General features: G+C 39.6%; 1 protein-coding gene and 1 pseudogene across 1 annotated transcript; both read left to right on the forward strand.

The window, feature by feature from the left end:
- Positions 1-485: 485 nt before the first annotated feature.
- On the forward strand, positions 486-23,614 carry LOC138157440 (zinc finger protein 786-like). The gene is made up of 4 exons (XM_069083010.1): positions 486-1,032; positions 9,899-10,025; positions 14,368-14,508; positions 15,616-23,614. The coding sequence occupies exons 1-4, from the start codon at positions 1,009-1,011 to the stop codon at positions 17,730-17,732; spliced, it is 2,409 nt and encodes an 802-aa protein (XP_068939111.1). The 5' UTR covers positions 486-1,008; the 3' UTR covers positions 17,733-23,614.
- Positions 5,808-7,256, forward strand: LOC138158699 (LYR motif-containing protein 1 pseudogene; annotated as a pseudogene).
- Positions 23,615-26,238: the final 2,624 nt, after the last annotated feature.

A 26,238-nucleotide genomic window follows, 5' to 3' on the forward strand; every position in this document is an offset into this window, starting at 1 on the left:
GGCAGGGGATGGGGGAGAATGGGGTCATGCTCAACAGGGATTTTACCATAGGCTGAAATTCCTGTTCATGGATCAGTTGGGGGAGGGAAGAGTGGAGTCATGCTCAACACTTCCACTCTGAGTTAGGAAGTTGCTATGGAGAGAGCTTTTTAAAAAAAAAAAAAATTTGGAGAAATGGGAAAAGCTACCACTAACCATTAATATTTTTTGGTAATCCAAATGCATTACTCAATTTGCCAAGAGATATTTGCAACAATTGAGAATAAATAATTATGTAGAAAGCTTATTTCTTTAAAGGAACAGTGTGCCATTAATTTCAACAGATGTTGGAAATTATTCCAGTATTGCATTGGCTAGTATTTTGATGTAGAATTTTCTATTTTGATATATTAAAAAATAAAGATAATTTGTCTTTAAACACAACTGTTATATTTGCAAAATATTGTTTTATTTTATTACTTTGTAAGACTTTCTACTTGGTATATTAATGCATTTAATCCACTGAGATCATGTCTATTGACCTTTAATGCAAAAAAACCTGATAGTAAATCAGGGATGTGCTGGTAAATGTTTAACATTCGGCTCTAAGAATGCAGGACATAACGTTTAATCTGCATTATTAATATTTTCTCCATCACTTAAGTCTAGACAGTCAACAAAACAATAATTCCTGGCTCCCGCCCCCTCCAAAACGGCTTCGGGCAAGGCTGAAGCTCTTGAACTAAACATACGCATTTACTCTTCCCGCACAGAGGGGGCGCTGTGTGACAAGCCTCCGGGAGAGGCGGCTTTCGCGAGTTGTGGTCCCAGGATGCATCGCGAGTTTCTCGGGCTACAGCGGTCGGGGCAAGACGGAAAGGAGGTCGGGAATGTGGAGCTGGGAGGGGCGCGGACCTAGACAGACCAGCGGTGCGACGGCCGAAAGCCCGAACCCATCCGGAGGGGAAGGGCCGGCCCGGAGCGCTCTCCAGCGACTTTCTCCGGCGCCTGGAAAGGAGACAAAGGGCCATGGCCGAGGCGGCCCCTGCGCCGGTGAGAGATTTTCCACCGTCGCGCATGGACGGCCACTGGGCCGCCGGTGACTCCGGGCCGCCACCGGGGGGCGGGGAGGGGGAAGGGGCCGGATTTGGGAGGGCCTGGTTCAGTCTCTGGGGAGGTGTCAAAGGTCACGAGCAGCTAGCTTCCTAGAGAACGGAGTGCGCGGCCCGGGGAGCGGCTCGGAGAAGAGGCGGAGAGCCAGGAGAGGCTGCTCGTGGCCGAGGGAGCAGCGGAGCCGAGGCTCGGTCCCCTGAGGCCCAGGAGCTGGGCAGCTTCGGGGCGGCCACGCCGGGTGTCGCGACGGGCTGGATTCCCTCTCGTGGACAGGCCTGGGAGGGGGCTTTCTAAAAGTTTGTCCACCTGGGAGGCGAAGTGAGTGAATTGGTCGAGGTCGCACGGCTGTGACTCAAACCCGAGGTCTTCTGACTGCAAATCCATTGTTCTTTCCGCTGTTTCTTTGAGAAAGTTTAAAAGCTTTTGCTTAAAATGATGATAATAAATATTGAAAACAGGCATTAATTTTTAAAAAGATGGAATAAAACAAATTCTGACAAAACGTACTAACGATATTTTGTGAATTACATACAAATTTTTATTCGTCAGTGTTTCCATTTTAAAAATTAAGAAAAATGAATTTTATTGTTTTACACGAAAAGGAGGATTGTAATTTATCCCCAGAAATCCTGGCAGCAGATAAACCAAATGGAATTATTTGAAAACATCGTTATATGCTTGTAAGTCTATCACAAAGCTGAAACTTTTTTTTACATGAACAGGCTTCAATTTTTGGAAATTATCAGTAATCATACTTTTTGTACCTAAACAAGGTTTTCTTCTGGAAGAGACAGAATTTGGCTTACTAATGGAACATAAAACTGTGCTTCCTGTTGTGATCTAGACAGCAAAAAGAAAAGGGTTATGTGCAAGAGCTCAGGTTAACCGAAATATCAGTATAGGACAGGTTTTATTTAACCTAACAGAAAACCACACTGAGGACAGCTGATTCTGTGATCATACAGGATGAGTCAGTGAGTGAAAAGGCATATTAAGTGCTTGCTGTATGCAAAGCACTGTGCTAAGTGCTGGAGATACAAATAGAAAAGCAAGATAGTCCCAGTTTTCAAGGAGCTTACATTCAAATGGAGGAAACAACACATAGAAGTGGTTTCTGCTGTAGACATGGGAAGGTGCAGTGGTTCTTAGGATGCAACAGCAAAGCATATGGTCATCTATCTAATTCAGTATTTCTGATAAAATAATATTCATTTCTGCTGTTGAACCATTGGATGTATCAAGGACTTTGGTAAAAACTTTTAATTAGATTTGACTGCTGAAAAGGGAGAGCTATAGCACCTACATTCGTGGCTATCAGGCTGCACTGCCATGGTGGTTGTTTCCTGAGATGTCCTCTTTGGAGACTGAGCTGGAGGCAGGATTTGTGGGCTGGGGGGCACTGCTATTCCCAAGGCTTCTGGCTTCAGAGTCCTACCTTTTAACACTGTCAGAGTTGGAGGGGGGTGGTGATGGTGATGGTTTGACTTGCCATTGCTCTTCGGCAGTTGACAGCTGGTGGTGATGGCTTACCCCTTCTCCACAGGTATTACTTTCCAATAACTTTCCTTCTTTACCTGGCAGACATCTTCCCCAGGATTCAATGTGGTCTTCTAGGACTGAGGCTGTGGCCAAAACTAGGAAAGAACTCTGGTTTGCTGTTGAGTTAAGCCCCACCCTGCTGTGGTGAACCCCCCCACTCCCTTAGAGACATATGCATTTGCTCTAGCTTATTTTACCATCTTGGGCTTCAGGCCCCTTGTGAACAGGGAAAGAAGTTAGGATTATTGTTAAGGAGTCAAGCAACCCACACCTCCTGAAGAGGCCACCTTTCTTCAGGACCTAATACCTTTCACAGTGCTTGAGGTACCCATGAAGGACAAGGTCTGGATTTGCCCCACAACATGACCTTATCCCTTGTTGCTTCTCTAGCTTCATCTTAGAAACTTTGCAGGAACTCTTCTGCTGCTTCCCTCATGCTTGAGGGAACAAGCTCGCATTCTTGAAGCTCCCTAGGTGACTTAGGATCTCTGCTGCAATGCAGCTGTATCCCTCTGATGACATCACTGGGGATGATAACATCACTCTGCTTCTCACTAGTTCCAGTGCCATGGGATTATATGTATAGAGGTGGGCACCATCTAGTTCAACCTCATTTTGCAGATAAGGAAACTTAAGGTCCAAGGAAGGACCAAATCCAAGGATGCGTAGCCCAGGTGTATGAACTGACCTGAATAAGTCATTATTTTAGCATTAGAGGAACAAAGGAAACACCCATAGCCAAGCAAGTTTACATCTTATCAAAGAGCTACTTTTTAAAAGGAATTTAGTACTTGGTTAAAGAAATACAAGAGGAATTGAGAGGGGCTTTCCTAGACATGCCTTCAACACAACAGTTTGATTTTTTTTAAAAAGGGGGGAGGGGAGGGGAGGCAGCTAGGTGGCAAAGTGAATAGAGCATGGGCCCTGGAGTCAGAAGGACCTGAGTTCAAATGTGACCTCAGACACTTGATACTTACTAGCCGGGTGACCTTGGGCAAGTCAATTAACCCCAATTACCCTCCAAAAAGGGGGGGAGGAGGTTACTCTATAACACATTGAAAAATCAAAACTCAGAGAAAGGGTATGAATCACCTCAATATTTCTAACAAAGAAATGGAAAAGTTACTTTTTAATTTAAAAAACATCATAAATTAGGGAAAAAAGAACCAGAAGTAGGGAATAACAAAACTATGTTGATGTAATGGAAGCATGATAAAGAACAAGTCAGCAGTACAGAATATAAAACAACAAGGCACATTACCAGCTAGGTAAGGTAGTGTGGTAGTGTCAAACTCATAGAAATGAATCCCTACATGTCATATTGACTTAGAAAACCACAAGTTAACATTATGTAGTTTTTAAAAGCATTTTGTTAAATATTTCCCAATTACATCTTAACCTGGTTTGGACCTTACTGGGGAGTTTTTTGCAGACTTCAAATTTGACAACTCTGGTATAGTGGATAAAAGGAAACAGGAAGACCTAAGTTCAAGTCCTGCCTTAGTAACTTATTGGTTATGTAACCATGGGTGAAGCTCTTAATTTCTCAAGCTCAATTTCTTCATATTTAAAATGGAGGCTTTTTGTTTTGTTTTGTTTTGTTTTGCCTTTTGAAGGGCAATTGGGGTTAAGTAACTTGCCCAAGGTTAGACGGCTAGTTTTTTTGTGTGGGTGTTAAGTGTCTGAGGCCAGAACTGAACTCAGGTCCTCCTGATTCCAGGCCAGCACTTTACTCACTGCGCCACCTAGCCACCCCTAAAATGGAGTTATTAATAGCAACTAACTCACAGGGTGGTTGTGAATCTCAAGGGTGATATAAAGTACTTTGCAAATTTTAAAATTTAATTAAATTCTATTTCTATAAATGTTAGCTATATTAAAGATCTGTCAGTATATTTGGGAGGCTTATTATTTGAAGCCACAAATAAAAATCTCTTACAGATTCAGGAATTCCCTCTGTAGCTTGAAATCTATCCATGTTTCCCCATCCTGTGGGACTCTTCCATGGTTTTCCAAAAGTTTGCCATAATGATACACTCAATGTACTAGATGCTGTCTGAGCTTTTTCTCGACATTGAGGGTTCCAGTGAAGCACAATGGTTATTATCTATTAGACATCTCTAGTTCTTGCCACATGACCAACCCATCTTCTCTTCCTGTGACACAATTCCTTGATGATGCACTCTATTCTTGTTCTCATGTAGAGTTCTGCATTGGTTTTGTTTGGCCTGCTTATACCCCCATATACCTCTCCATTGCCATCTGTGTAATATTCATCTTTAGTTATTCGGAGGCAAGAGGTATCCACTTCTCAGAGCAACATTGGCAAGGTTAGGATTGAAAATGTCTTTTTTTTTTTTCATGGGCAGCTTGAGGTCAGTTTTATACTGACCCCAGATAGCAGAGACTTTGCTGTTTCTTGGAAGCAATCCTATCCACTCTTTCTCTTCCAGCTGTGGGACCAGCTCATTACCTATCTGTGTACACACACACACACACACACACACACACAGGCGCACACTCATCCAAATACATGTTGAAATCTGACCAATAGACACAGTCTTTCCTGTGTGAATAGAGACAACACTCCTTTGAGTGAGTATAGATCTCTTTCAGGATGCTCAGTAATGTCCTGGGGCTTAATGCAGTCAGCATAATGTCATCTACAAAGTGGAGCTTCTAAAGGATCTCACCATCCACAGGCAATCCCTCCTCTACCCTGACTCTGTACTACATCTCTTCTGTCACAGCAGCAGTTATCTTTGGTGAGCAATGATCTCCTTATTTTATGTCTCTCCTCATGTTTATTATTAAAGTCATTAAACAGATATTTCTATTGTTACATATTTCAGAGAATCCTGAATGATCCTCATGTCTTTATGAGAGATACTTTGCTGTGAAAGAGGCTGTAAAGAGGTGTTTTATTCTATCAAAATGCTTTTTTTCATAATCAACAAATAAGCTCAATAGAATCTTAATATTCTCTAGAACATCTTAATCATGAGATGGTAAAAATGTAGTCCATTGTTGAATATATCACTTGAGAAAGCCTATATGTTCCTAATAATATCCTCAAGGATCATTTCAGTTCATTTGTAGATATCTCTTCAAGATTTTGTATAAAAGACTGTAGGTGGGTGGAGACAGGCATGATGGACACAGTGTGAGTGTAAGATATGACAACAGCAACATGACAAGAAGTTCTCAGTTTGTACTGACATTTGTACAGATAAATTGTCAGGCTTGTAGATGGAGGACACTATCAGAGGAAAGCAGTAAATAAAGGAAGCCAGAATGTTGTTCCAGAAAAGCAAAACTCTTACGGATTCAGAACTAATTAAACAATGTATAGATGAATGAACAGAAAGAATTGAAATGGGATTGCATTATCAGATCCCATATCCAAGGCCAATTCATCTGTCTCCAGTGGCCCTCACTCCCCTACAGTCATGGACTTCAAACCCAGGAGAAGCTAAGGAAACTTTCCAAACCATTATATCTCAAGTCTCACAATGAAGTTTCTTCATCCAAGAAATAGGTTCTCTGTATGAACTCTGAGCCAGGCAGGACCTGAGCACAAACTAAATGATGAATCTTTTCTCCTTGACATAAGTCCAGTCAGAGAAAAGGACAAAAAATTTAGAGTCTTTGCTGTAATTTCTCTTAAACACTCAAGATTTTGGGTCACTAATCTCAATAACACTAATGTAATGTCCTTGAATTTATCGGTATCAGTGTGTTGCTACTAGATAGGAATATGCTATCTCCCAAAGATTATTCCTAATCATGATCTTAGTAACATCTTAGATGAAAGTCTAATCATAGTAAGAATTGGATTTAAATTTAAATTTTAAAAATTAAAATTTTTTTTTGGAAATAAAGTAGCTGTATACACAGAGAAAGCTGCAGAATAGACATGACAGTACCTGTTAGCAGCTTTCTTGAAAGTTCTTAAAATTACTATGACAATCAGATACTAGCCTCAGACCTGTAAATCTCTGTGGGCTTTATTTTGTTTTGTATTTATGGATATATTTAAAACAAGACCTCTTATGCTTTAGTTGTTCTCCTGATGTCCTTTTTTGCCTCTCGACTCAAAAATACACTTTTCATTAATATTCAAGTAGGCTAGTTTCTCCTTTACCAGAGTAGGAGAATTCATCATATATACTCTAGTACCATCATCCCCTTCACTGTTAGTGGAAGATATCTCAGGGAAATTTTGGGGAGACGGGAAATATTCCAAATTTTCAGGAACTGATATAGTGTATTTAATTCTGTCCACTAAATGCATACACTGTACAAATAATTTCTAAAACATATGACATAATTCTGGCCTCAAAGTATCACTGCGAAAACACTACAATAGGTAAAAGTAATCATTATTTCTACTTGCTAACAAAATTGGACTCTCATAAGCAGAAGAATATGCTATATAAATTACAAGGCTAGGCTGATTTGAAATTACGTACAAATGGGGAAAGGAAAATCTAGATCAAAAGAAAAAAGGACTGTGCTTTTGTGATAAGCCACTGAGAGTCACTGTACATCAGTGTTTTGTTTTCAAACATGATGAAAATCTTAAATAAAAATTGTTCATTAAAAAAAGATTTTGTATAGATGTTATTTGTGATGGGCTTTGTTTTTCTTGCCTTCTCAATGTCTAGGGGAGGAAGGGCAGGGAGAGAATATGGAATTGAAGATAAAATTAAATTAAAAAAAAAGATTTTGTATAAAGAGAAAACTAGGTAAATAGTTACTCAATCTTTTATTTTCTGCAGCTAGGTAGTCCAGCAGGCAGAGCCCTGGGCTTGGAATCAGGAAGACCTCAGTTCAAATCTGGCTTCAGACACTACTTACTAGCTGTGTGAAACTGGAAAAGTTATTTAACCTCTATCTTAGCTTCCTCATCTGTTTAAAAAAAAAGACATAATAATAGCATTTATACCCAGGGTTCTTATGAGGATCAAATGAGGTAATATTTGTACAGCACTTATCATATTGACTGGCTCATAGTAAATACTTTTTAAATGTTATTATTATTCACCTTTTTTCAGTATTCAGACTTTTCCCATACCTTTGGTATCCTCCCCTTCAGATACCTGTATATTGGTCTTCTAAAACCCTCAAAACTGTATCATTGCCACTGATCTCCTCTGTATATACTCGATCCATTCCAGCAACTTTTCCTGTCTTTGTTCTCCTTAATGCCAGTTTTTACATCCTTTATAAGCACCTTCAGAACTGATGTTAAGACCCAAGTGTGGTGGTCTACTAATACTTAGTTGAGAAAACAGTTTTTCAAAATTACTTTTTCAAATCTTTTCCATTTTTCTGCTGTTTGTAATCCTTCCATTTTCATGTTTTTGGGATGACTTTGTTTAATTTGGATATCTTTCCACACTTTACTTGAACTTGTTTTTCCTTCAACTGCTTGCTTTCTTTTATGAGATGAAACAGCCTGACAGAATTATTTCTCAGCAAAAGTTAAGATCTGATAGCAAAAACCGAAGATGCAAAAAAACTCCCTGCCAAGTCTAGGGCACTCTCTCCCACATATCTCTGTTCAAGGTCCTGGGAGGTTGTGCACAGACTTAAGGTACAGAGGGAGTGAGGCCCTCAGTGAGGACACATAACTCCTGGTCACTGGAAATCCTTCTTTCATCATCTTCTCATGCAGTTCTTGTTTGACAAGGCTCTCTGCTGGGTGCTTTTAAAGATTTCCATAGCTGGCCTTTCTCTTTTCCGTGAGAATCACATCCTGAGCTTGCTCTTCTTCATGTGTCTATACTCCAGGCTAGAGGTGTTGTCTTCTCCTTGTCCAGCCTTTCCGATCCCAGCTGGATGCACTCAATGCTAGTGATCCCATCTCTCAGGTGATATGGGGATTTTTTGGGGGGTGGGAGAGTGTGGGGACAGAGGAAAGAGAAAGACACACAGAATGGCAGGAACTTAGGGGTTTGATTCTAAGTCTTAAACTGGAATCCTTATAACTGAATTTCTTTCACCACTAGACTGGTTGACCACTTGACCAACAGATGGAACTAGTTTGCTAATTTTATACATAGCCCACTGTGTGACTTGATTTTCTTAACACAATCACAAAATGTTTTCTGTGTGATGTCATCTATCTTTCCTTGTCAAAGCTCTGTAATTGACTCAAGTTGGTTGAAGACTTATTCACACTGAGTTTATACCATTCATTCTCTCATTCCTTCATTTATGTGCCTGGGACTTATGCAATTTCATTACCTGGGCCTTCCTTTACAATGAAATTTTATAGACAAGATGGAGGCTTCTTCTCTGCTTCTTTGGTCTCCTTGTTGTAGCAATTAGTTTACACTGGTTAGACTTCTGAGTGAAATTGTTATAATTAATATTAATATACTATATATTCATATATATAAAATGTGTATATATGTTCATGTGAATATAAACTGATGCTATCGTTTTTTTTCATTTCCTATTTTTTATTTTTGATGAGTTATTTAATAATTCAAGATTCAATCATTTAAATTATGCACAATTTTTTTCTCAGTATTATTCTGAATTTTGTGTTGTTTGTGTGTTTAAACAAATTTAGATAATAGTTCTGATTAGTTGATGGTCAGGATGTACCACAAACAGCTGATTCAGAGATCTTCCACATCAACAAAAAATCTTTTTCCTGACTTTTAAAATTAAAACTACACATTTAAAGGAAAAAAAAAAGGTGAAAAAAACATGAAAGAACACAAGGGAGTTCAGAAGAGAACAAAGACAAGTAGAGCAGTTTTGTTAGTAATGTGTTAAATTTAATATACATTTCTTAAAAATTACAGAACAGAATTTCACAGTTTAATATACAATCCTCTCTTATAGATTGGAATTAAGTTCCATAATAAAATAATTTTTAGGGGTGGCTAGGAGGTGCAGTGAGTAAGAGCGCCAGCCCCAGAGTCGGGAGGACCCGAAATCAGTTCCGGCCTTAGATACTTAACACCCACACAAAATAACTGGCCCTGTAACCTTGGGCAAGTTACTTAACCCCAATTGCTTTAAAAAAATAAATAAAAAATAAAAATTTTTAAGACAAAGTCAGTTGTGAATTCTGGTGACTGTAATGTTTGAAGTTTTGATGAGAATTTTATTAAGTCCTAAAATTACACCTTTGCAGTATTATTGTCTGAAAAAAAATTGTATTTGGAGATGTCTTTTAAAAATTGACAGTGAAGATGAGGGGCAAAATATCACTTGAAACTAATGTGTTTTTCACTTGTGATTTTAGGTGCCCATGACATTTGATGATGTCGCCATGTATTTCTCAGAGCAAGAATGGAGGAAACTTGTTGAGTGGCAGAAAGAGCTTTATAAGCACGTGATGAAAGCCAATTATGAGACACTTATCTCCCTTGGTAAGATATATTTACATAAATTTAAACTTCGTGTGTGTGTGTGTGACTTTCATGAAATCAGATCTTGGAAGATATAGTGAGGCCAAAGAGGATTCTGTGTGTTACTTGATAATTGTGCTAAAAATTCTACCCCACAAAGATGGTTTTTCACTAATCTACTTTTTTTTAAAAGCTTTGATAAATAAATACTTAAACCTTTATCATAATTTAAGAGAATTGGATTCAATGATAATGCAAGGTTGACAGAATGTTTAGAAGTTGTGAATTGTATTCGTTATTCATTCTGAATTGGCTATTATGTCTAAATTAATTCAGATCATATTATTAATACAGTATTCTCTTCACACTACAGTAGCCTGGGCCCACTCAGCCTTCTATCTCTATCTCTGTACAGCCTGGTGGGGCTACAGTTTATTCAGTTAAAATAAAGTTGCTTATTCTAGGTTAGCCTGACTTAAACCCTTCTTGTAGATCAGGCTCAGAACTGGAATGAATTAAGGCTCTTGTAAGCTAAATAACATTTTAGAAAAGAAGATTTGCTTAAAATAGAAGGGATGTTTAGCAAAGATGTTATAATAGTTCTAGTGGATGCAGCCTTTCTCACCTCCCTGTTTGCCAGCCATGGTATCTGGAAGGACTTGTCAACTCACAGTGACAAGGAAGAAGTTTTCTGAATTTCAGGAGTGCCAGCTCCTGGTACACTTGGCCTTTATGCCTTGAATGCCCGGAAACACTGCCTTAACAGTTAGAACCTTAAGTTCTAAGTTAGAACCAGTTAAAGTCTTCAGGACAATTTCCTTGCCCTTTTAGAGAGAAACTAGCTTAGTATATGTGGCAGGGGTCTTCCAAGATATTTTTGGGGAAAAAAAGGGTCACCTCTGTGGAGTGAGGAGATGATACTCTCATCAACATGCTATTGTTAGTCACCTCCCTGCCCCTCTTTTCAGATTTTTTTTTTTAATTTTCTAGGGCAGTTAGTTGGGGCAGTGCACAGAGTGCTGGGCCTGGAGTAAGAAAGACCTGAATTCAGATCCAGCCTCAGACACTTACTAACTTGGTAATTTACCTGGGTAAATCACTTATCCTCTGTCTGCCTCAATTCCCTCATCTGTAAAATGGGAATAATAATAGCACCTACCTTGTAGTATTGTTGTGAGGATCAAATGAGATAATAATTGTAACGTGCTTAGCATAGTGCCTGGCACATAATAAGTGCTATTTAAATGTTAGCTCCTACTCTTATTGTTATCATTTATTTCTTTTCGACATAGAAAAAAATGCCATTTGTCTGACATGACCTTTCATTAAATTGCTTGCCTAGGATCATACAACTAGTGACAGAGCAGAAATCTGTATCCAGTTTCCCTTTCTACAAATCCACTATGCTTTCCTCTGATATTGCTTCTTATTAAATGACAGTAGTTCAATACCTCCATTCCAGAGACAAGGCAGTGAACAGATAATTACAAAGTGAATAGTAGAGGTATTATATGTTACAGGATTTGAGTGAAGGGAGACATCACTGTGGGCTTGAAGTGGTTTCTGAAATACAGACAGAATTTAGGTAGATAGGATATGCAATTGTCTAGTTCCAGAAGCTGGCAAACTAGGCAGAGGACCAAATCCAGCCTGCCATGTGGCCCATAAGCTAAGAATGATTTTTACATTTTAAATATTTTAGCTTATTTAAAGCTTATTTAACAAATTTAAAATATTTAAAATCTTAGGTCGAGGCCTAAGTTTGTTGACCTCTGATCTAGCATGTCATAACCAATGGGAATGGAAAGTGAAAGCTGTGATAAGACATTTTAATTTTCCTTTTTATGCATACACATATTTATAATAATCAGTAATTCTTTCTGTGACATTTATGTGTTTATTTTGTGATAAAGCCCCAATCCTACTAATCATCTAGTAAAAGGAGCAATGGATTTGGAATCAGAAGACCTGGGTTCCAGTTCCAGCTTTAATACTTAGAACTTGTGTAACCTTGGTCCAGCTCTTAAGTTTTCTCTCTGTGCCTTATTGCTATATAAAGTGAGATATTTGCATCAAATTGGTAAAGATGACAAGATACAGAAATAGGTATGGCAAGACATGCATACTAATAAGTGGTTGCTGGAGATGTGAAGTAGTCCAACTCTTTGGGAAAATAATTTGAACTTTGTGAGAAAAGTCACTAAACTATTCATTGTCTTTATCCAGTGATCTCTGCTGCTCAAAATTCTAATTTATCCCACATATCACATGGAGGTGAAAAAGAAAGACTTTCTGCTTGGCAGAATATTTGTAGTTACACTTTTTGTGGCAGCAAAAAATCTAGGAATGTGAATGCTCATCCACCGAGGAATGGTTGGACAAATTGTGTTACCTGAAATGATGATTGTGAGGAATTCAGAGAGACCTAGGAAGACTTGTATAAACTATCACAGTGAAATAAACAGAATCAGAAAAATAATATTCATAGTGACTACAGTGGGGAGGGAGGAGGAGGCAGGGAGAAGAGCAGAAGGGAAAGAAAATAGATTTTTTTATTGAAAAAATATTAATATTATTAAAAAATTAAGGTCAGTAATTGAGTTCTATTTACTACAAATGATACAGAAAGAACATAATGCAAAACCTTCATGTAACTTAAAATCTAGTTGAGAATATTTACATAAGTAAAGAAGGTAGAGGACAACATAAGATTATTACAGAATGAAGTATCTAATTTAATAGTATTGGTTCACAGATTTAGAGCCAGAAGGGACCTTAGAGGTCATTTAGTCCAACCTCTTCATTTTACATATAGAGAAACTGAGTATGAGAGATGGAAGTGACTTGGCTAGAAGTTCTATAGAAATTCACATAAGAGATTTTCTCAGCTGACTTAATTGAAGAAGGCTTCATGATGACTGAGATAATGGAGGTTTGAAAAAGGAATATATTGTTGTAGGTGAGGATATGGGAAGAAATTTTGAAGTGGAGTAAGAGTTATGAGCAAAAATGCAGGCATGAATGTGTAAAATTTATGGTATAGAACAGAGACTAGTCTGACAGGAGAAGAAAACTGATATTGAGGTATAATGGGAAATAAATTATTAAAGTCAGGTAAGTTCAGCTTATTAAGAGCCTAGATTGCTCACTTGAGAAGTTTTCACTTAACCTAACAAGCAATAGGAGGCTTTCCAAATTCTTAAATTTTAGAAAAGTATATGATAAGAATAATGTTTTAGAAAGGATTCATTTGCTTTGGTATAGATGTTAGATTAGAGGAAGAAAGGTAAGGAGGACAGCAATTGAAGCATGAATGATGTAATGGCTAAACATGGTAGCCACGGGAATGCAGAGAAAGAGTCCAATCCAAGAGACATTAAAGAAGAAAAATTAATCAGTGGCTGACTAGAACTAGAACAGTGGCTGACTAGTGACTTGCTTTCCTGATTTCAGGAAAGGAAGGAGTCAATGATTACCACATGTTTAAACTGGGAAATAATGTGGGATGTTATTGATGAAAAACATAAAGGTAACTACTTGAATAAGGGATGATAAAGACTGGTAGCAAAGATAACGAGTTCATCTCTAAACACAATAAACATGAAATGACAAAGTAATTTGTCATTGGAGATATTTTGTAGGTCTTTGGAAATAGAGGACTGGGTTGGGGTAAGATCCTGGGGCTAGAAATAGAGATTGATCAGCTATTGCTGACTTTCATGAGAGCAGTTTCAATATAGAATTGAGCTTCCAGTCCCCTAAGAAGGGAATATGGGCCATTCTGACTTCCAACTCAGCAGATTCTCTTTGTCCAGCCCCAACCTCTGATGTTTGATGCTTAATCTATTGCCCTAGTCATCTTCTTTACTTTTAACTTGGATTGTCTCATTAACCACAAAATTCACAGTCAAGACTATTGGACTCCATGCTTTTGTCATCATAAATATTATGGAGAATATTTCAATGAGAGCCAGATGTTTTGCATTCTTTTAAAATACTTATTTGTAGCTCTCACTTTAAAAAACATTCTATGGTATCTCTAGCTAACTTGAGGGATATTTATGTAATTCTGAAAACAAAAAAAAATTTGTAATCAAATTAATTAAACAATACAGTACCTTCTGAGGTGTAGTTAAATTTTTTTTTAAAAATGTATATAAAAATCTAAGTTGAGGTATCATTGTTCAGGCATGTAGATTATTTTTTTCCTTTTCATGGTATTCCAAGGCCTCATTTTTTTTCACATCTGTTTCCATGCTTTTTGTCCCTCTAATGAAATGAGGGGACTTTATAAGCCACTGAACATTTGTTTAAATTCAGTACCAAGGAAACTAAACTGCCTCTCTGTGACTTCTCTGTGCAGATTATTCAATTTGCAAACCAGATTTAATATCTTTGATTGAACGGGGGGAAGAACCTTTCATCAGAAATCTGAAGGATTCACAAGAAACAAAAACTGCCTTCAGTTCCAATGACTTAAGCCCTGAAGAACAGCTATTTGGGGGTAAGTTATAAGGAACCAGGCCTGTGAAACTTAAGATGATGTGGTTAGATTTTCCTATTTTCATTCCTTGAGTATTCCTTTTTTGGGGGGTTAAGATGAGCCAGGAAATGGTGTTTGATTTTCACTGGGCTTATGCACAGACTGGATTCTGTCGTGAGGGAGCCTCTTCTAAAGAGAATGATCAAACTTTTTTTCATTGTTTCTGGGTCTATACTCCTTGATCCCAGAACCATTGGAACAGTCACTTAAAGCTTAGGTTTTGCTCATGTGTAGGGTCTCTCAATCTCCCCCCAATATAAGACTGGAAAAGTATTCAGAGTATGCTATCAATCCGGGGTAGGACAGCTCTTTGTGTATACCATATTCCATCCCATATTCCTCTTCCCATACATCCTAACCCCAAAACTCTTAAGACACAAAAAGTTCCATGTCTTCTGACAAGCCAAGCCAGTCTCATCTTCCTGCTTGTCAGTGGTCATAAGAGTTGTAGTAGCTACTGGAGGGGAGGGCTGCTTCTTCCATGGAACGTCCTGCAGTAAATGAAAAACTCAGGGACTTTCAACTTCTCCAACTCATGAAGTTCCTTTCAGGGTTAGAAATGCTCATCTCAAGATTGCTTAGGGAAGTAATAATAGCAGAAGAACCAAACAAGGCCCAAGACATAGAGTTGGGCTCATTTAGGTGGCACACGTGTTCATATTTTGTGGGGGCAGGAGACACTCCCATAGGAAGTCCCAGAAAGAGAGATTAAAGGTAGAAGTTTCTTTCCTTTTAAATTCTACTGGGTATATGGCTGTTCCTGGCTCAATGGCCAATGAAGGAAATTATTGCTTCTTTATCTAAAAGTGCAGAATTTTTCAGCACTGAGCCAGAGTCCATATATCCCACCAGAAAGGGTCCAGGCTCACACAAAAGGGGGGCTTACCTGTTCCTGTATCCCCATTACATGTACAGATGGTCTCCTCTGTTAAAATGTAATCTCTTTGAGGGCAGGGACTATTTCATTTTTGTCTTTATATCCCTATCATAGTACCTAGCACATACTGGGACCTAGGTAAATACTTGTTGATAAATATAAATATTTTTGATCTTTGATTTTAATTCCAGGACACCACAGATCTGTGCATCCAAGAGAAGTGGAAGACTATTTAGATAGCCTACAAGTTCAGGGTTCTTGTGAGCCCATACAAGGCACAATGGGAGAGGTTTCTGCTATGTTTGACCAAGAAGCTTCCTTAAGAAACTCATGCAGCAAAGACACATGGCATCTAATTCCAAAAAGGCATAGGAGTCTGGAATTGACTTACTGTGAGAGAAGTCCAAGTTACAAACCCCAGAATCCCTCCAATTGCCAGGAAATGTGGCCAGGGCAAAGAATGCTCCATCCCTGCTCTGTCTGTGGAAAAAGATTCTCATCAAAGACCCACTGGGTAAAGCACCAAAAACTGCATGGGACAATACAGTCACAGAAATACTCAAAGACTAGAAGGAAAACCAGGAGGCAATCCAATCTCCATTGGCAGCCAAGACTTTGTTGGGAGCAGAGGTGCTTCCAGTGCAGTGAGTGCAGCAAGAGTTTTCGTCTAAAGCAGTATTTGCTCAGACACTTAATTGTGCACACAGAGAAGAGGCCCTTCCAGTGCCCCAAGTGTGAAAAGACATATCGCCATAAGAGGAGTCTGATCAACCACCAACTTGTCCACAGTGGAGAAAGACCATTCCATTGTCCTGAGTGTGATAAGAGCTTCCGCCAGAAGAGCAACATGAGGGCCCATCAGCGTTGTCGACACTATGGGGAGAGGCCCTTCTCTTGTATTGAATGTGGGAAGGGCTTTGCTGAGAAATCTAAACTCACCAACCACATGAGAGTACACAGTGGGGAGAAGCCATTCCAGTGTCCTGAGTGTAACAAGAGCTTCCACATGAAAGGTGACATGAAGGCTCATCAGCGTGCCCACAGTAGAGACAGGCCATTCTCTTGCAGTGAGTGTGGCAAGGGCTTCTTAGTAAAGTCTAAGCTCACCAACCACTTCAGAGTACATACAGGGGAGAAGCCATTCCAGTGTCTTGAATGTGAGAGGAGTTTTCGGTTGAAGGGCATGCTGAAGGTGCACCAGCGAGTGCACACTGGGGAGAGGCCATTCTCTTGCAGGAAATGTGGCAAAGGTTTCGCCAAGCAGTGTAAACTCACAGAACACATAAGAGTACACAGTGGGGAAAAGCCGTTCCAGTGCCTGGAGTGTGACAAAAGCTTCCGCCAAAAGGGGCAGCTGCTGAGGCACCAGCGCCTGCACAGAGGGCAGATGCCTTTTCCATGTCCTTACTGTGAGAAGATCTTCCACCTGAAGGGTGACATGAAGGCTCATCAGCGTGCACACAATAGGGAGAGGTCATTCTCCTGCAGCGAGTGTGAGAAGGATTTCTCGCACCAGAGTAAACTCACTGAGCATCTTAGGCTGCATAGTGGGGAGAAGCCATTCCAGTGCACTGAATGTGATAAGAGCTTTCGTCTTAAGGGCATCTTGAAGGCCCACCAATGCATACACAGGGGAGAAAAGCCATTCTCTTGTGGTGAGTGTGGCAAGAGCTTTAGCAGGCAATCGAAGCTCACTGAACACAGGAGAGTGCACAGTGGGGAGAAGCCTTTTTGGTGTCAGGAGTGTGGTAAGAGCTTCCGCCTAAAGGGGCAGCTGCTCAGTCACCAGCGCCTACACACAGGAGAGAGACCCTTCCAGTGCCCTGAGTGTAATAAGAGTTATCGTGTGAAGGCTGATATGAAGGCCCACCTGCGCTTACACAGTAGGGAGAGGCCATTCTCCTGTGATTGTGGTAAGGGCTTCACTAAACAGTCTAAACTCATTGAACACATTCGAACACACACAGGGGAGAAGCCCTTCCAGTGCCCTAAATGTGATAAGAGCTTCCGCCTGAAAGGGCAGCTGCTTAGCCATCAGGGTCTTCACACAGGGGAGAGACCTTTCCATTGCCCCGAATGTGATAAGAGTTTCCGACAAAAGGGACATCTCCTTAGGCATCAGCGCATTCATAAGCCCGAGAGACCATTCTCTTGTGGAGAGTGTGGCAAAGGCTTCATTTATAAATCTAAACTTGCCACTCACTTCAGAGTACACACCAAGGGTAAATCCTGTGATGTCCCAAGTGAAGCTAATAGTACACGCAAGCGTTTCCACATATTTGAATTAATAGAGGCTGATTGGAGTTGAGAGAGATGTGGCAGAATTGTGGCATCTAAGAATGGATTTGCATGATAGGCAAAAATAAGGAAGAGGGGCCAGTTCTTAACCAAAAGGCATAGAATTAATGAAAAAAAAATTAGTCCCTTTTTTTTAAGCAATTGGGGTTAAGTAACTTGCTCAAGGTTACACGGCCAGTTATTTCTGGGTGTGGTGCTAAGTATCTGAGCCCGGATTTGATCCCCAGGTCATCCTGACACTGGGGCCGGTGCTCTTACTGAGCCACCTGGCCGCCCCTAAGCAATTGGGCTTAAGTAACTTGCTCAAGGTTGCACGGCCAGGTGTTTCTGGGTGGGTGCTAAGTGTTTGAGCCCGGATTCGATCCCCGTGTCATCCCGACACTGGGGCCAGTGCTCTTACTCGCTGTGCTACCTGGCTGCCCCTTAGTCTCATTTTCAAAGGAATATGTAGTCCCACATCACCCTTCTTGTCTCTTTTCCTGTCATTCTGTTGTTTGAATTCATCCTCAAATACTGAAACAACATTGAAACCAATGACTAAATGAGAAATAAGAAAGAGAAAAATGAAGAAAATAATTCTGCTGTCATTCTCGAGGCTGAAGTGAAGGAGGTAGTTGCCATTTGTCTGTTGTTTCTTGAAGAGTGTGACTTGCTTTCTGTGCTTATATAGAATATCTGTTGTGAGCTTCTTCTGCCCTACTCTAACCCTCAAAAATCTCTCCATTATCGCCTATTTTTTTTCCTTGACTCTATTGTCTGAGGAAGAGATGGTTCTTTTGCTTGGCAAGACCAGCCCTTCTGATTTTTATCACATCTCATCTCCTTGAGGAGCTTGCCCCATTAGTTATTCATAGATTTAGAGCTGGAAAGGACCTTGGAGGTCACCTAAACAGAGGCATTAAACTCTACAGTAGAAACAAATTGTCACATATTGACTTAGAAAACTGCAAATTATCTATATTGTATTTCTATTTTGTCAAACATATTCCAATTACATTTTCATCTGGGTGTAGCTGTGAGTTTAATACCTCTGATCTAGAATAACTCCAATTTTTTTTAATAAATGGGGAAATTGAGACCCAGAACTAGTGACTTGCCCCAAGGTCTCTAACATGGTAAATGTAAAATTGGGATTCAGACCCCAAATTAGGACCAATTGATTGCTACAGTTGGAATAAGGGCTTTTTGTGTTTAAGGTGTTTTAAAATGAGAGGGAAATGTGATCAGTTTTTTCTACCCATTTCACTTCCTACATTAGGCAACAAATGCCTCTTTACAAATGAATGATTATGTGGTAATCCAGTGTCTCCATCAGAGGGTTTAAAAGGAGAAAATCCGTGCACAAAACTTGTGTCCAAAAGAGATTAACATAGGAGTGGAGTACTTTAGTCCTCTAGATCTGTCCAGTTTGGGGTGACCAAGTAGCAGCTTCCTCAGAAATGGCTTCATAGCTTTTCCTTTTGGTATAGGAAAGTCACATCTCTGGGGTACATAGAGATGCTCCCTCTTCATTAGGGCCTTCAGAGGAACAAGATGTATCTATTACCTTTCCTTCCACATATGTACTTTGAGATTTTTGAGCACAGTAATTGGGTGAGGGGAATGAGAAGGGGAATTTGGAAAAGTTCTCAGTTTATTTATAATTAAAAAAGCATATGTGGAGGATTTTATCTATGGCCCCATGTGCTGTGGGGATGTTTGGGTCCAGGTAGACACTAATCTATGGAGTGATAATTGAGGAAACCCCGCTGGCTAGTTTTAGGTATGAAAGTAAAAGAAAACAAGGAGCAATTAAAACTGCATAGGTATACAGGATGGTCAATTTTAAATTTTCCCAGGCAGGACCAGGAGAATGGCCTTGGGTTGATCACTCAAAGGAATATCAATGACCTTATAGGAGGTACTTATGGTTTTCTCCCTTGGAATTCTACATATGAACACTAACTCAGGCTCTAAAGGGAGAGGTAAAGTAAACGTGTAATACACAAAGATGCTAACAAGGGAAGTTCTTAATTATTAATATTGCCTGTATATGTGCATGGATATAATTTTTTAAGTTTTTTTTAATCCTCACAGTTTTCCCCTGTATTCCTCCTCTCCCCCTCCCAGACAGTCAACCCATCTAACAAACAGTCTTTTATAAAGACAAAGAAAAAGAAGAGGGGGAAAAATCAGCACAACTGATCACTAGCTGAAAAGGTCCAAAAACATATGCAATGTGCAGCACCTGTGGACCTCCCAGTTCCACAAAGGGGTAGGTTGGGAGTGTCTTTTCATATCTCTCCTTTTGAGTCATACTTGATCTTTATAAATTTGCTGTTTGCTTTTGATTTTTTTTTGTGTGTGGTTCTTTTCATTTACATTGTTGTAGTCATCGTGTATATTTTTTCTTGGCTCTGCTTACTTCATTCTGCATTAATTCATATAGACCACTCTCTGCTTTATATTCATTACAGTCATCATTTCTTATAGTACAGTAATATGCCATTATATTAATGTACCACAGTTTCTTTGGTCATTCTCTAATCAATGGACATCTACTTTGTTTTTAGTTCTCTGCTATCACAAAAAGTATTGCTATAAATATTTTGGTGTATATGAGGACTTTCTTCTTATCAGTAATTTTCTTGGGATTTAAGCCCAGTAATGGAATCTCTGGGTCAAAAGGTATGGATGTTTTAGTGACTTAATTTGCATAACTCCAAATTTGTTTCCAAAATGCTTGTACCATTTTATAGTATACCAACACTGTTTTAATGTTCTTTTCTTTCCATAACGCCTTCAACATTGAGGAAATATTTCTTCAAGATTAGAGAGACCTGAAAATAGTTTATAAAGAGAGGTTAAAAGAGCCAGTGAAAAGATGGAAACTTGCAGATGAAAAAGAATGGATATTTAATGGAGAAAGGCTCCTGGATGAGGCCAAAAGATCCAGGATTATCAAGTGCACTACTGGCCCTCTCCTACCTTTCCAATCTTCTTACACTTTACTCCCACAAACTCTACTATCTAGTGACACTTGCTTTTCTTCCTGTGAGACACTTCACTTCCCAATTTCATGTATGTTCACTGACTGTCCTCCTTGTCTGGAAGGCTCTCCCTCCTCTTTTTTGCTCCCCAGCTTCCCTCAAGTCTCAGCTAAAATCCCACCTTCTCCAAGAAGCTTTTTTAGTGCAATTTAATGCTAGTGGTTTCCCTCTAAGACTACCTCCAGTTTATCCCCTATATATCTTGTTTTCACATAGTTGATGGCATGTTGTTGCCCCTGTTAGAATGTGAACTCCTTGATGACAGAAACTATTTTTGCCTTTTTTCATATTCCCAGCACATAGTAAGCACTAAATAAATGTTTGTTGGATGAATAATGAGCTATATCTTTAGGTGGGTGGACCCAGGGTAACTTGAGGGGTTGCCAGCTCTCAGGGAATCCACTCTATGACATAGTTGGGTCTTAGCTGGATGGATCCTATAGATAGCAATCAAGTAGTCTTCCAGTGAACAGATATCCTATGAATCCCCCAAGGATGTAGAGAAGGTATGTGTGAGAGCTATCAGATTATTGAGACTTTCTTCCTCATGTGATTCATGCTTCAGTAGACATGGGACCAGCAGAGAAGGTATGGGAGGTATACACTCAAAAGGACTAAATGAGAAGTGATGGAAAAGGGACCACAGGGGAAAAGATGTTCAAAAGAACAGTGGCAGTTATCGACAGCACCTATTTCTCCTGCAAGCAGTTGTGTCCCCTAAGCCAGTCTTATGGGAAAACATGAACTTGCAGCCAAGAGGGATAGGGTATACCTGGAACAGATTCAAGTTATTGGACCAAGCCAAATGAACAGGGTGAGAGAGATGCACAGGTACATAAACTTCACTTAAGATTGCATCAGCTCTCTCTGGTTACAGTGACCTCTTTATTGAAACAGTGAGCTTATTTCTTGCTACTGGACTTACATAAGTCCCATTCACATCTATATCTCTTTTATAATAAACATTCATATTCAAAATGCTAGTTGGTAGCAGGTGATTGATTCAAATATCCTGGAAGTGAGTCAGATTTAGGCTTTTCTAGATTTATCTGGGAGGGAGAATAATCTAACATGTTTTGTTATTTATAGTCTCCTGGGTCAAAGTTGGCATATCAGTTATCAGGGAAGTGTTTTTGTCGTTTGTAATAAAAAACAAAGATTAGACTCTTCTGCACTCAAAGGTAGGATGGGGAGCCAGGAGGAATTTAGGATTAGAAAGCAGATATGAGAGCACAGCATTGGAGAGGAAAATGGTTATAGAAAAGATCAAGAAAAAACTTGGCTGTTAAAGTGAAGATCAAGAGAGAAGTAAAGGAAAAAATAAGTAATGTGAGATCAGTCAGTAAAGGATATGGATTGAGGAGAGACATTTTTATCTAGTTTGGACTGTCTTCTAACTCTAAATCTAAAAATAACTTTGAAAGACTTAAGATCTCTTCTAGATGAAATGACTCCCCATGACACCAGAGGACAAGAATTCTGCATGCTATAACTTCCTGGCAGAAAGGTGATGAACTCAAGGTACAGAGTAAGGCATATATTTTTGGACATGACCAGTTAATTACTTTGTTTTGTTTGACTATGTATGTTTATTAAAAAGGGTGATTTTTCTTTTGGTCTTTTTTCCAATGGTGGAGCAGGGATGTGTTGAAGGAGGGAGAATTGGGATAGAGACCCGCCCCTCCCCCAGAAAAGAACAGGGAAGGGAAGCCAGAAGGAACCATGACGAGCAGAACAACTTGAAAGTTATGTGTTGAGTGTGGTTAGGTGGCTCAGTGAATAGAGCACTGGCCCTGGAGTCTGGAGGACCTGAGTTCAAATTCAGCTTCAGACACTTAACATAAAAACTAGCAGTGTGACCTTGGGCAAGTTACTTAACGCCAATTGCCCTAACTTCCCTTCTCCAAAAAGCAAAAAAGAAAAAGATATGTTAAGGTTTTTTATGTTCTTGAAGAGCAAGTTCTAGGTAATACAGATTTACAGTTTCATGTATAATCCTCTTTTGTTCTACAATGTCTATGAAAATGTTTACATGGTATTCAGAATAAAAAAATTAATTGAAGTTTAAAAAAAACAAAAATAAAATTTCTTTTAATACTTTAAATTAGATTTATTATCCTATCAGTATGAATATTCTTTCCATTGGTACAGATCTAAACCTATCCATACCTCCTTATTTTGTATTATTTGTTCATTGATCCTTCACAGAAGATTCACCCAATGAGCTGGAAGCATTCCTAGACACTTTTACGTTTTGTAAATGCCAGGGGGAGTAATCCATATTCTCCATCTGAATATCCTCTCAAAGCTTGACTGGCCTACCTCCTTTTCTGAGAATAGGTTTCCTCCATAAATTCCTTATATTATTTCTTGCACTTAAGTCATCATTAGAAATATGCTGCAGCAAATGTGTACCCACTGTGTATTACTCCATTGCCTTTTGAGTCAACTACACTCTTAATTCTTTGGAAATTATGGTGTTCTAAGATTTTTAACCACAGAGTATCGGTGGGGGAACATTTTACACCAGGGGCCATGTTGATATCATTGAAAATACTGCTTATTTTTCCAAATACAATTCTTACTTCTTCCTGTTCATTTGGGGGTTCACCTCATCATCTTTATGGTGTGTCTGTCCCAGCAACATATTGATGTACTAACTCAATGAACTGTCCAACCAACTTAATCATAGTCTGGAAAATGGGCATTTTTCACCCATTTAGTTTTTCCAACATGGATTGTTAAGATTGCTCTCTTTTGATTAATCATGGATCTTATATCAAAGCCCAGTTAAAGCAAATGGTATAACCTTTGTACAGGGTAGGAGAGAAGCTCAATTCAATAAATACATTTTGAACTATAATATGTGAGGCATATATTATTTGCAATAGGTGCTGGGAATACAAACATGAAAAATTACATACTTCCTGATGCCAAGGACCTTGTATTGTAAGGGAGAGATGAGTCATATACATGTTGTACCCGTGCTGGTCTACTCCAATTCATACAAACTCAAAGTTGGGTCCCCATGCAGGCAGATAGGTGGCACAGTGAATAGAGCATTGGGAATGTCATGAAGACCTGAGTTCAAATCCAGCCTCAAATACTAGCTGTGTGTTTCTGGGCAAGTCATTTAACCTGTGTGTGCAGCAGGTTGGGGACTGAATTAGAACTGAGAAAAGATCATCAGATGTCAGAAGTAAAAGATCACTGATAACTTTGGAGAGGAAAGTTTTCGTTAGGTGATAAGGTAAAAAACCAGACTGTAAATGGTTGAAAAGTGAGAGGAGAGGAAAGTAAGTCAGAACATAGACAGTTTTTTCCCCCCAAGGAGTTTGGTTGAGAAAGGAAGGAAAGATATAGGAGAAGAACTTGAGGGGATGATAGGTCTATTGAAGGTCTTTTAAGAATGGGGAAAAGTTGAGCATGTTTGAAGAAAGAATCAACTGGTAGGGAGAGGCGAAAGATTTGAGGAAAAAGACAGTTAAGGTTGTAATCTGCTACAGAAGACAGGAGACCTCATCAAAAAGCATTAACTGGACCACAGGTCCCTTGCATCACAAGGATAATAAAAGCACTGCCATGTGACACCATAAAAAGGAACACAGACACAATTACCAGATGCTTTCCTGTGAGCGCCCCAGGATAGACATGACAACATACCCATAAAAGAGAAATTTCCTTTCTGTAAACTAAGTAATTTCATCTTTCTTACATTCTAGAGAGTCACTTGGGTGTTACTACTTTTGAGTTAACAATCCAGTGACACAAACATCAGCCTTTTCGCTCCTGACATCCCCACTACATGCCATCCCTGGACTTCCATATTGATAATACCACACAGCTCAGCAGCATGTCGCTAGGAGCTGTCCCTTGTCATGGTACTGACAACTCAGTCTCAATTTCACTTTAACTTCACTTCTACCTCCTGACCCTGATGTTCCTAACTTCCTGTTAACTACAATGCTAACAACTTCAGGAAGTAGAATTGTAGCAGGTTCTTGAAGGATGATTAGGATTTCAATAGGCAATCTTAGATGGAGGTAGGGAAAAAAGGGACATAATGTTTTTGTACAATTTAAGGAGTCATAAGGAAGGATTTGACAATTTGTTTAGCTTTAGGGGATTAGGCTAGAAAACACTGGGTAGAATTAATGGTAGAAATTACAAGGGATTTCAGCTTGATATAAGGAAGAACTTTAAAAAATGGATTGTGCTGCCTTGTGAAATAGTGATTTCCCCCTCACTGGAAGTGTTGAGATAGGGTAGATGGCCTCTGATGTTGCTGAAGTGATTGCTGAGTAGGAAGCTGGATTATAAGACTTAAAAGAGTAATTAGGCTAAAAGAACTCCAAAATTCACTCCAGTTCAAACATTTCATGATTCTGTGAGTTCTTTTAACCACATACGAGGAAGTGTAGTAGGCAGAGTACAAAGAATACAACCTGTTCTCAAGTATGGTATAGGGAACTCAGAGAAAATAAAACAAATAGGGAATTAGAAAAGAACACAGATTCATGATATGGAGAAAGGATGTAGGAAGAGCCAAAGAACTCGAATCGAAGTCATCATTTTTCCCTCAAAACTTGTTCCTCTACTCTCATTCATTTCAGTTAGTTATAGCATCATTGTTCTGGTCACCTAGGTTTTACGTCTTGCAGTCACCCTTAACTTCCCCTGCCTCCCTCTGTAAAATCCAACCATTTGCTAAGTAACAGCTGATTCTTCCTTTGTATTGCCTCCGGCATCTGTCCTTTTCCACTCCTACTGCCATTACCCTTAACCAGCCTCTCTCATCACACCATCTCCTCTTAATTTCTTCTAAGTGGGTGTTCTGGGCAGCCAGGTGGTGCAGTGTATAGAGCTAGAAGCCTGGAATCAGGAAGACTCACGTTCCTGAGTTCAAATATGATCTCAGACACTTACTAGCTCTATGACCCTTTGGTAAGTCACCTAACCCTGTTTGCCTCAGTTTCCTCATCTGTAAAATGATCTGGAGAAGGAAATGGCAAACCACTCCTGTATCTTTGCCAAGAAAACCCCAAATGGGTTCTCTAAATGAAGGTCTCTGTCTCCTGTTCTCCCTCACCTTAGCCCTTCCTCCCCCACCCATCACTGCTGCCAGAATCACGTTCTCAAAACATAACTTGCCATGCCACCCTCTGGCCTAAAAACCTTCAATGGCTCTCCAGCCCCTAAAGATAAAAGGCCAAAGTCTCTTTGTTATTGGCCCCACCTACTCTTCCCACGAGCCGTTTCACTTTCCCTGCATTTCTGTCAGGTTTGCTCCCGGTTTTTTCACAAACCAAGCCCATTCTTGCGCCTGAATCTGGCTTCCTCGACGTTTCTTGGTCCTGGACATGAGATGCGGCCCCAGATGTCCATTTACTCCTCGGACCTGCGGGAGGCGCTGCAGGAGCTTTCCCGAGGCTTGGGGCGGAGTGGAGAGATGAGGGAGCCGGACAAGTAGATTCTCAGAATGCCCCG

Source organism: Petaurus breviceps, unplaced genomic scaffold (genome assembly GCF_028583685.1).
Source record: "Petaurus breviceps papuanus isolate PSGF00001 unplaced genomic scaffold, PetGlider_PUasm1.0 115, whole genome shotgun sequence".
Lineage (NCBI taxonomy): Eukaryota > Metazoa > Chordata > Mammalia > Diprotodontia > Petauridae > Petaurus > Petaurus breviceps.

What these genes read in the sequence shown, in the direction of transcription:
- LOC138157440 (XM_069083010.1), top strand. Translation starts at nt 1,009, where the DNA reads ATGGCCGAGGCGGCCCCTGCGCCG. An exon ending in TGAGACACTTATCTCCCTTG is followed by an intron (nt 10,026 to 14,367) that starts GTAAGATATATT and finishes TTCTCTGTGCAG; the next exon opens with ATTATTCAATTTGCAAACCA. An exon ending in TGAAGAACAGCTATTTGGGG is followed by an intron (nt 14,509 to 15,615) that starts GTAAGTTATAAG and finishes TTTTAATTCCAG; the next exon opens with GACACCACAGATCTGTGCAT.